Here is a 10,888-nt window from a genome sequence, read left to right as displayed (position 1 = left end):
TTTACTTTGTGATTCGCCCTCGTACAAATATGCTGAAATCTTTCACAATGTGACATGAACATTAAACAGGACAACTCAGGTTAAGATAACCAAGACACTAAATCACTATCAGATCATACTTGTTGATATTTGTAAATAACAATGATCCTTTTTCTGCCATTCGACTGAAGAAAGGAGGAATTTGTGAAAATGTCAACGATTCTTGAGAAATAATTCCTATACCAGAATAATTCACTCCCTGAGATGCAAAAGTGCTTATGTCCATTTTCTTAAGAGTTTCCTGCAAAAGACAGATGTCTCGCACGTGCCATTTTCCTCCTAAAAGCCCCCTGGACTACCGCCTTTATGTCACACTCTAAATCGGCATGGAATGCCAACAGGACAATTGCCTTTGTTCCATAGATGCGTTTGATTATGCTGAACAAACAACTGGCCGTAACTCAGATTCACAAAAAATGGGCATACGCCTTTTTTGCTCTCAGGTACAGAATTCAAGGAGTACTAGACAATATTTCGAAAAGAGATTTGGTTATATTAGGATATATATGTTTCCTGTGACGCTACGAAGTGAGCATCCTGGACTGGAAGAAAGGCAGCCGTGGTATTAATCGAGGAATTTTTCCGATATTTGCCTGTTATGAAAATAAGAATCCATGAAGAATCATCTTCAAGGCTATCAAAGGTTTGAACCCACGCTGACATTTACATGACGCGTTCAGCGTTCACTCGGACAGGCAAATTTCATCGGGGCTGTAAAATCATTTCACAGTTCATGTGCCTATGTCATAATAATAATAATAATAATAATAATAATAATAATAATAATAATAATAATAATGGGCATATCAAAAGAATGAACCCTGAGAAAAAGGCCAACAGGATACTTCTTCTGCAGGAGAAGTGAAAAAAAAAAAAAAACCAACAACCAGGATGGCTTACACAGGTGCACATTGACTTGGCAGAAATAGGTATTAAGGAGGAGGATATAAAAGAAAGGACATCATTTAGGAAGAAGTTTGCGGGAATGAGGGATGCGTCTGAAGAGCAACATGCGAAGCCACGGAACATCTCGGTGGAAGAACGAGCAAGAAGAAGTCAAAGACTAAAGAATCGTTGGCGAGAGTGTAAAGAGAAGGGTATCAGTCTGCGTGATGGAAGGAAGATTGTGTAGACGTGGCCCACAGGTGGCCGTATCGATTAATAATAATAATAATAATAATAATAATAATAATAATAATAATAATAATAATAATAATAATAATAATAATAATAATAATAATAATACCGGGCGAGTTGGCCGTGCACGTAGAGGCGCGCGGCTGTGAGCTTGCATCCGGGAGATAGTAGGTTCGAATCCCACTATCGGCAGCCCTGAAGATGGTTTTCCGTGGTTTCCCATTTTCACACCAGGCAAATGCTGGGGCTGTACCTTAATTAAGGTCACGGCCGCTTCCTTCGAACTCCTAGGCCTTTCCTATCCCATCGTCGCCATAAGACCTATCTGTGTCGGTGCGACGTAAAGCCCCTAGCAAAATAATAATAATAATAATAATAATAATAATAAATGCATCATAATGCTACGGGAAGCTGCCTAGCCAAGATGGTGAGGGAGTGCTCGGTTCATGTAAAATGACGTGGGTTCGATTCCCGTCAGGAAGCCGAAAATTTTAGAAATGACATTTCCACTTCTGGATAGGCACATACCTCGAGGTTTACTCAGCCTTCAAGAGAATTAAATCTATTCATTAATTACTCCAGTACCTTCCAGGATGATGTGCCTAGGGATATTCATTCTTGTTTTGTGCTGGTGATCTACAATACGGAACTACACTCGTATCCATCCCGTCTGAATAAAGCACTGAGTATCCGCTTAACGGACAATGTGATACAATGTGTTTTGGCCCATTCTTTACGAAATTGAGTTTCCGTTATATTTTTGTCCTTTGTAACGAATTTGAATGACAAGTTAGATCGAGATTTGCTTTTTAATAATGCTACGGATTGTTTAAAGTTTGAGGCTTACTAATAACTTCAATATGAGACACATTTTGTAACGGACTCAAGGGAAGTTGATAGTTAACACGGATCAGATTTTAATATGTGAGGTGCTCATTTAATTTACACTAATTATGAGGTATAATATCATACATTGTCGCTCAAGTAGACACATTTAAGTAGGTGAAATTATTGAACCAGCAGGGTTAAATCAGCAAGGTAAGAAAGAAATAACTGCAAAACTTCAAAGAGCGAACAACATTGATTGGAACAGATACAATAAAATAACTGTATCAAATAAGGTAAAATTAGGACATTATAACACGGTAGTTGAAACAGAAGCACTTTATGCATCTGAAAATATTATCATTGGTGACAGATCTCAAATTGAGATGACTGAGAAACAAAAAAAGGCAACTCCTCAGAAAAATCTTAGGACCAAAATGCGAGAATGGATTGGACGGAAAAGAAATCACATGAAATCTATCAAGTTACAGAAAATATTCACAGAGCAGGGAACGACGATTACAATTTTATGGTCACTTATATAGAATTAACAATATCAGGACCGGGCGAGTTGGCCGTGAGCGTAGAGGCGCGCGGCTGTGAGCTTGCATCCGGGAGATAGGGGGTTCGAATCCCACTGTCGGCAGCCCTGAAGATGGTTTTCCGTGGTTTCCCATTTTCACACCAGGCAAATGCTGGGGCTGTACCTTAATTAAGGCCACGGCCGCTTCCTTCCAACTCCTAGGCCTATCCTATCCCATCGTCGCCGTAAGACATGTCTGTGTCGGTGCGACGTAAAGCAAATAGCAAAAAAAAAAAAAAAAAATATATATATATATCAGGCTCACAGAAAAATTTAAACTTAACCTTCTCAATGAAAAATCACAACAATTGGCTAAAAGAAATCAGTGAAGACCTAAATGAAATTGCACTAATGAAGAAACCATTCAAGATAGAATAACATTCAGAACCTAAATACACAAACACAAATGTTCTGTAAAGCCCACCCGACTAAATACGGGATGAATTGAACAACGTAAAAAGGAGCAGAGCGAGAGGATGAACAGATATTGGGAAGAGAAGAAGAAAAATAAAAACGTGCTAATAAGTTAAAACGTGCTTCTTAGTTTGGCATAACGAATCAAAAAACATATAATATAATTCAAATGAGATATTAAACTTACTATAACATTTTAGAGCGATAATTATTTCCATTACAGTTTTACCCCTGTCTGCTGTCATTTCTTGATGGTTACAGTACTTTTGCATCCATCTCTTGGTACAGGCCAGAGCAAAGTGTAGCTTCCACTGAAGTCCCAGTCTCATCCATGGCTGTGACAATATGGAAGCTGCTGGGGTATGGGTGGTGCTGATTAATGACATTCAGAACACAACCAGTGTGTCTGAGTGTCCTGAAAGGTGTTGCTCATAGGGTTATTTGTGCTACAATAGCACTGTCTGGCCCAGTGAGGAAAGCAATGGCAAACTTTTTCTTTTTTGCAAGTTGCTTTACGTCGCACCGACACAGATAGGTCTTATGGCGACGATGGGACAGGGAAGGGCTAGGAGTGGGAAGGAAGCGGCCGTGGCCTTAATTAAGGTACAGCCCCAGCATTTGCCTGGTTTGAAAATGGGAAACCACGGAAAACCATTTTCAGGGCTGCCGACAGTGGGGTTCGAACCTACTATCTCCCGAATACTGGATACTGACCGCACTTAAGCGACTGCAGCTATCGAGCTCGGTCAATGGCAAACTACCTCACTCCTCATCTTGCCTAGTATGCCTCATTTGGGCTCTGACATTGGGTTTTGTGGTTTCCCTATAACTGCATAACCTTTGGTGATGCTATCTGAGGATCCAACCAGCCTCTGGGCTGATGACCTAACAGACAGACGCAGTTTTACCATAAAGCTGTCGAGAGAAATTTTTGGAGATCCTATATGTAATACAAGGATCATTATTTGAAATCAGAATGTGTCATAACTATACGGTACAAAGTGAATTGGAAACCGAAATCTTATTTATTTTTTGGGACCGAGAAAGCGAATTGAATGACTGAGTAAGAGTTATTTATGGAGGATGGTGACGGATAGCAGATTGACTATACAGAACACTTTTTAGTTTCTTTGTGCTCCAACGTCTGGAAAATGTATTGCTTCTTGGAATTAGATTAGTATTTATGCGAACGACCGAAGTTCTGCAAATTTAAATGAATGGTTTCTCGAGAACAAAGGAGGTTATTTTTTTGTTAACTTGTCTCTCAAACTCGGTCAGGGTATTGCGGCTGAAACGTGATAAAGATTTCTGATTGGGGGAGCGTGTCCCTGAACTACACATAGTACACAGCATATCCTGGTATAGAGTACAACTGCGCTAAAAAAGAAATTTGTAGTTGACGTTGCATAATGTCAATTTTATCTGTTTCAAGTTTACGTGAGTGACGTAAGTTGGAGTAATGAGTAGCCATTGGCCTGAGGAGAGTGCGAGCTTGATCCTTCGGGCGGGTGAAAGTATATTGTCTTCTGTCTTCACTGAATGGCGAGGCTGACGACGTCAAACCAACTTGCCGCCTATATATAGTTGAACAGACCACACTCTGGTCATACAGTGTTCTGACATCGAACAGTACAGTGTGCTCTACAACAACTCTTCTCAAACAATGGCTTTCAAGGTAAGGCTGTGACGAACAGGGGACTCGGATTTAACTTGTCATTCAAATTCATTAGAAAAGACAAAATAATATAAAGAAAATTTTGTAAACAATGAACCAAAGCACATTTTATCACAGGACGCCGATCTAACTTATCATTCAAATTCGTAAGAAAAGACAAAATAATATAAAGAAAACTTAATTTTGTAAACAGTGAACCAAAGCACATTTTATCACAGGACCCCGATCTAACTTGTCATTCAAATTCGTAAGGAAAGACAAAAAAATATAAAGGAAACTGTGATCCAAAGCACATTTTATTGCTATATTGTCTGTTAAGGGGATGTTCCGTACTTTATTCAGACGGGACGGATAGGAGTGTCGATTAAAATATAATTTCAGTCTTGTAGATTATCCACAGAATACAACAATGAATATCTTTAGACACATAATTCTGGGACATATTGGAATAATTCATGAATAGATGTAAATCTCTTGAAACACTGTTGGTTCTAATTTTTTCGGTGAAAAATATAAAACGTAAGGTACTTTAGTCTGTTACATACATGAAGAACTGTGATTTCGTAGTGACAAAATTTTGCAAGTCAAACCTAATACCGTCGGAGTACAAAGGAAATAAGAGTTAACCAACAAAATTCGAACAGCAATGATTAGTGAAAGGGGTCTGGCACAAACAAATGGATTCAAAATAAAATTTAGCTAAAGCTTCCCGTCAGAGTCAACGGCGTTCAATTTGTGGTCACTTCGGAGGATAAGGTACTATGGCCATTGCTATAGTTGACAGTTGGTCTTTCTAGACAAACGGCTTCTTGGAAATTATTGTTTTGTACACTTTTAATCTTAGAATCATATGTCGTGTGAATGATTGTTTAATGCGGCATTTAAATTACAGTTCTTGTGACCCTCACTAAATATCATACATATAGACTAATATACGAACTGTACCATAGTCAATTTGATGAGAACCTAACAAAAATATCATACAACTACCACGAGCTTAAAGGAACTCGGAATATCAAAATATGAGCACAAATGAGAACACAATGAAGTTCTGAACTCAAAGGATTTGAAAGTCTCACGACAAGTAGGCAGAATGAACGCCTTCTCTAAACATTTGATGAGTCAGTGGCTTTCCATGGTTTAAAGAACTTCTTTTTAGAAAACTCCAATTATAAGAGACTAGATAATAGTTCTTTTGTGCTCTGTACTAAGATGTCTACTAGATCTTTAATGTTAATAATGATACATTTTGATTGTAATAAAATTTTAAAGTTATTTTTCAAGAAGTTTCATTTCAAGTTTGAGGATGGTGGGGGGGGGGGGGGGGTAAGCCATTAGATACTGTGTACGATATTCATGAAACGAATTTCGAAACTCATTATTTCATCTGGACGAAAATACTTATCACAGAACATTCACGTCACCGACGTGAAAAATGTGGTGACTAAAAAGATCCATAGGAAAAAATGAATCGCGAACGAAATATTCAAGAAACCAGTCTTCTGAAGAGCTGGTCTGCTGTACCATTGATCATGAATTCAGTCGTAATGTTCCTTATGGAATAAAGCCATCCAAAGGTAGGAAATAATACATAAAGAGAATTATATGCGGCTAAATAGTATGTAGCAAAATTGATTTTGTGCTGATCTTTCCTCAATGTTCAATTTAAGACGAAGGTAGGTTTTCCAGCATCTCACACAAATCAGTCTGTGTTGTAAGTGAGTACGACGGGAGCTATTTGATGAGAAGTAACTGTGCAGGCTATCTCAGTAATACCGAATACTGGATTAATTCTTTGTGGACTACTTAAAGACTTATTCCTGTTACGGAAGACGGGTAACCCCATAGTCTTCGCGAGCTTATCATCTCGAATATACCTGCTGTTTGGTTCCTAATCAATAGGTTATCATGGATGCATGGTTAAAGCACTACCTAAGTAGTCTTTCAATTATCTCCGTGAGGCATAGTCCAGCCAATTACCGCCTACTTGCAAAGTCGCGGAAGATCAACTCGGCGTCGCCTATACAGTACCACAGACGACAACGGTAACTACTACGCCACTCCGGCATATCCTTTTTGAAGTAACAGGAACTTAGTTTGAGTCAAGTTTCCCGAGGCTTGAAAAGAAACTCTCCTTCAACATTTGCTTGGATTGAATGCGAAAATCACGAACAGAAAACTATATAAAATCAGAATCGACCGATATGCCTTGACTTATGCTTAATACGACAGCTATTGAGGCAGATGCCTAAGAATTATAGTATCATAAGGTATATACTTACAGCTTTACTGTCGCGGTTTATAAAGAGTACAGTATCTTATAGAGGCAAAGAACACCAGAAAGTGTTATTAATCTCCATCGTACACAAGAATCAGATTATCCTCAATACTGAAACCTGCATTAATCTAATTGATAACTATAATGGACTCTCACATGACTTAGTTACTGCAGTACCCCCATTTCAATTCATTTGTGATCAAGAAATCTCTGAAGGTGTGGTAGTCACAAATACTGATTTATTTGAAGCAATATTTATTTCGTTTTTTACTTTCTCAATGACGAACAAGTTACACAGCACTGCATACTAGTGTATAAGTAATTTCAAGAAAAACATTAATGCCAGTAAAGGATATACTTATTACCTAAAAGTTCTTCATAAATTACGATAAATAGTCAAGGATTAATGTCTTAGTCCCAAAGCTTGTTGCACCCCAGTTGAACTTCATTACAGAATACACGAAACACGCATAAGGACTTTTCAAACAAGCCATAAAGCACCTAAGTATGGTATTTTAACAGGGACATTGTTGGGTAATGTGTCAAGTGAACACATCCAGGTCTGGCGGTTAACGTGGCGAGCCACCACTGAGCAAAATATTCGACGTTTGATCTAAGGTTAACGGGATATGATAGCCCAATAACATTATTCATATGCGCTCTCCTAAACATTCCAGGTTTGAGTTCCAGTTAATATATGCGTGTTTTTGGAATGAAGTGTAATGGCCATGAAGTTTGGATTTCACGTTAAAGTGTAGCTTCTATGACTTATGACAATCAGATTAATTATATTAGACTGCAAGCTTGCCTCGTTTTCTGAAAGGAAGTTATTAAACATCGTGGACGTTATTAAAAAGCTACAAACTCTACAATGGGCATGATAGCTGAGTGGTTTGTTCCTTTATTTCTCACTACGGTGTCCACGATTCGGATCCCGTCAATGAAAATGAGAAGTTTGACATAGGTATTCACGTATTTGTGGCTATGACTCGACGCAAATCTACAGGCACTTTGGCCTATGACTAAACACTTATAATAATTCCAAACGAAAAGCTGGAGTATCACAATAATAACTACATTTTATGCCGTAATGGTCCACCTTTTTAATACTATATTATGCAATGTTTACATTACATTTCTAATCTAGGAACTAGTTTTCGGCCTTGACTGGCCATCAAGAGCCTGATGATTCCATCTATTTCCTGGTAGTACTACAATTTCAACTGTCAAAATAGATAATGGAATTGTTATACGTATTCTCAATTACAGTACAAAGAGAAGCAAAAGTTAAATTTTTACGTGATTATATTTCTCCGCGATACCTAAACTTTTACGCAGGGAAAATACCATCCTGTTTCAAAATTCTCAAATTCAGTGTCCTGTATGAAGAAGGATAAACCTATAAGGGTTTCTGTGTATGATGCAATAATGGTCTGGACAAATAAATCTTATAAGATATTTTGTTTGTTTCTAGGTTGTGATCCTCGCCGCTGTGTTGGCTGTCGCCAACGCCGGTTACTTGGGAGCTCCTGCTGCCATCGGCTATGCTGCCCCAGCTTACGCCGCCCCTGCCTATGCCGCCCATAGCTACGCTACCCCCGCCATCACTGCCCAGCATTCCAACATCCTGAGGACTCCTGGTAACCTGGGACAGGTCTCCACCTACTCCAAGTCTATCAACACTCCTTACTCCAGTGTCAGCAAGTCTGACGTGCGTGTGAGCAACGATGCTCTTGCCTACCCCGCCGTTGCCCACGCACCCGTAGCCTACGCTGCCCCTGCTGTCCACGCCGCCCCTGCTTACGCCGCCCCTGTCGCTGCTCACGCCGGTCTCCTCGGAGTCGCCTACTCAGCCGCCCCCGCCGTCGCTCACATGACCTACAGCAACGGTCTTGGTCTGAGCTACGCCTGGTAGATGTTTCTACTTCGTCTTTTTCCATAAACTTCCTACAAATTCATTTCCCAAAAACTTCTTCTTCTTCTCTAATATGTACTTCATTCTTATTTATTCCTTGTGATATTTATTATTCTGTAAATAAATACTTTTGATACTTATACAATTTTAATTATTTCGTATGCTGTTTGAAATCAAACCTTTTCCTTCCATTTATCATACTCGAGTCAAGAAAATTCGGCCGATGGCCTAAAAGTTATGCCCCTTAAAATCAGTCATCAAATCTAGATAACTGAACCTGTGATCAAGGATAACAAACTACAATATTGATTTCAGTGTTATGAAAAAGATTTTCAGCTACAGACATGAAGCAGTAAGTGTACTTCCCTGAGATCAACAGTTAATGTTCGATGGAAATTAGGCCCACATACTTTGCACACGTGAAAAGTGGATTATTTTGCGTAGTATCTTTCCTCAGCTATTGGCTAGTATTAATGACAGCGTTTGTTTTCAATATGGAAGTAAGTTTATGGACAAAATTCATTTTAAGCCAACTTACAATACGATAGTGAAAAATGGGTTGTCAGGAGATACCATCTGCATCAAAATTACGTAGGCCCTACAGTACAACCATGAAATTAGCGAGAATGATTGATGGTAAAAATAGGCGGTAAACTCATAATGAGGTGATACATACATACATACATACATACATACATACATACATACATACATACTGATCCCTCTAGGCCATAAAAGCCCAAGGAGGAGTGGAAGGTAAATACTTCCACATTCGTAACTTCGGCTTTAAGCAGGATAGAGTTGTTGGCTAATCTGGAACTCATCTTTGATGTATGGTGATTGAAACCCAAGACCAAGTGCTGTAAATTTTTCAACTTCCCAACAAAGAATAGAACCCACCTCTTTTCAGGTGAACCGAGGACGCCCTCAAGTGTAAGGTTCACTCGCGCACCCAACACAAATAAAGGGCTAATTCTCAAAGTGATATCTCAAAGAAATACAATTGCACAGTGAACAGGTTTATTATTTTTTCTTTCTCTGCGGCTTTCGTCATACCTAGGTCGGGTGATGGGTGAGATCTGTGTCACAGACATGAACTTGGCCTGGTTTTACGGCCGGATACGTTTCCTTACGCCAACCTTGAGCGGAGAAATTTGTTCAGCTACTCACATTACGTGTGTTACGTGCAAATGAAGAGCTGTATATTAAGGCAAATAGACGAATTAATTGGACGTGGATAAATTCGCCGGCATGGCTGGGAATTGAAGCCGCTGCGCTAAGTATTATTATTAGAGTAGTATATTGTGGTACATGGCTCATTCTCTATAAAACCTAAACATCATATTCTCGGAACTGAACAAATATGAGGCCAAGTTTTTCCAATTGTGATTTTGTTTTAACAATTTTTGAGATATAGGACTGAATTAGAAAGTTAAACTTGTGTTAGTTTACTTTATTAAGATCTATTATTTGATGTAATGTACATTTGTGTCCTCCCCCCGAGATAGCGCAGTTCTCTTCAGGCCCCCGCCCCCACCTCCCGCCCCCCCAGTGGAGGTAACCTGTATGTACCTTTTTGAATATATAGTGTAATTGTCCTAAGAGTCTCAAATTTCTAACAGTAACTAGAATAGAACCCTTCGTAAATAAAGGATCTTGAAGGTAAGTCGGTTTACACTGTTCTCATCATCTTATCAAGGACATAGCCCACATTGAACGAATATATTCGCCATAATGGCTTAGTGATTTTCAACTCAAAATTGATAAAAAATAAAGTTAAGCAACTTTACAAATAATCCCTTCAACAGAAGATTTGTCATTCTGAAGAGAATAAGTTTTGTTTAATTAAAATAGAAGATTCACTGCCTAAATTATCTACGGCCATATCATCATATGACTCTAAAAGTATCACTTTCTATTTTCTATGGAACTAGATCTTCTGGAGAACTAGATGAGAAGTTAGCTGAGATTCATGTGAGATAAGATATGTAGTTACAGTGAATTACATCTTGTGAGATAAGC

At 38.8% G+C, this 10,888-nt stretch overlaps 1 protein-coding gene across 1 annotated transcript; it reads left to right on the top strand.

The window, feature by feature from the left end:
* The first annotated feature begins 4,661 nt into the window (after window positions 1-4,661).
* Window positions 4,662-8,866, top strand: LOC136870125 (cuticle protein 67-like). Its single transcript, XM_067144898.2, has 2 exons — window positions 4,662-4,673; window positions 8,426-8,866. Exons 1-2 carry the CDS (start codon window positions 4,662-4,664, stop codon window positions 8,864-8,866), a joined length of 453 nt encoding a protein of 150 aa, XP_067000999.1.
* The last annotated feature ends 2,022 nt before the right edge of the window (window positions 8,867-10,888 follow it).

The sequence above is a fragment of the Anabrus simplex genome, chromosome 1, assembly GCF_040414725.1.
Source record: "Anabrus simplex isolate iqAnaSimp1 chromosome 1, ASM4041472v1, whole genome shotgun sequence".
Lineage (NCBI taxonomy): Eukaryota > Metazoa > Arthropoda > Insecta > Orthoptera > Tettigoniidae > Anabrus > Anabrus simplex.
Note: the sequence above shows the minus strand (reverse complement) of the source record. Positions and strands in the feature narration are given on the sequence as shown.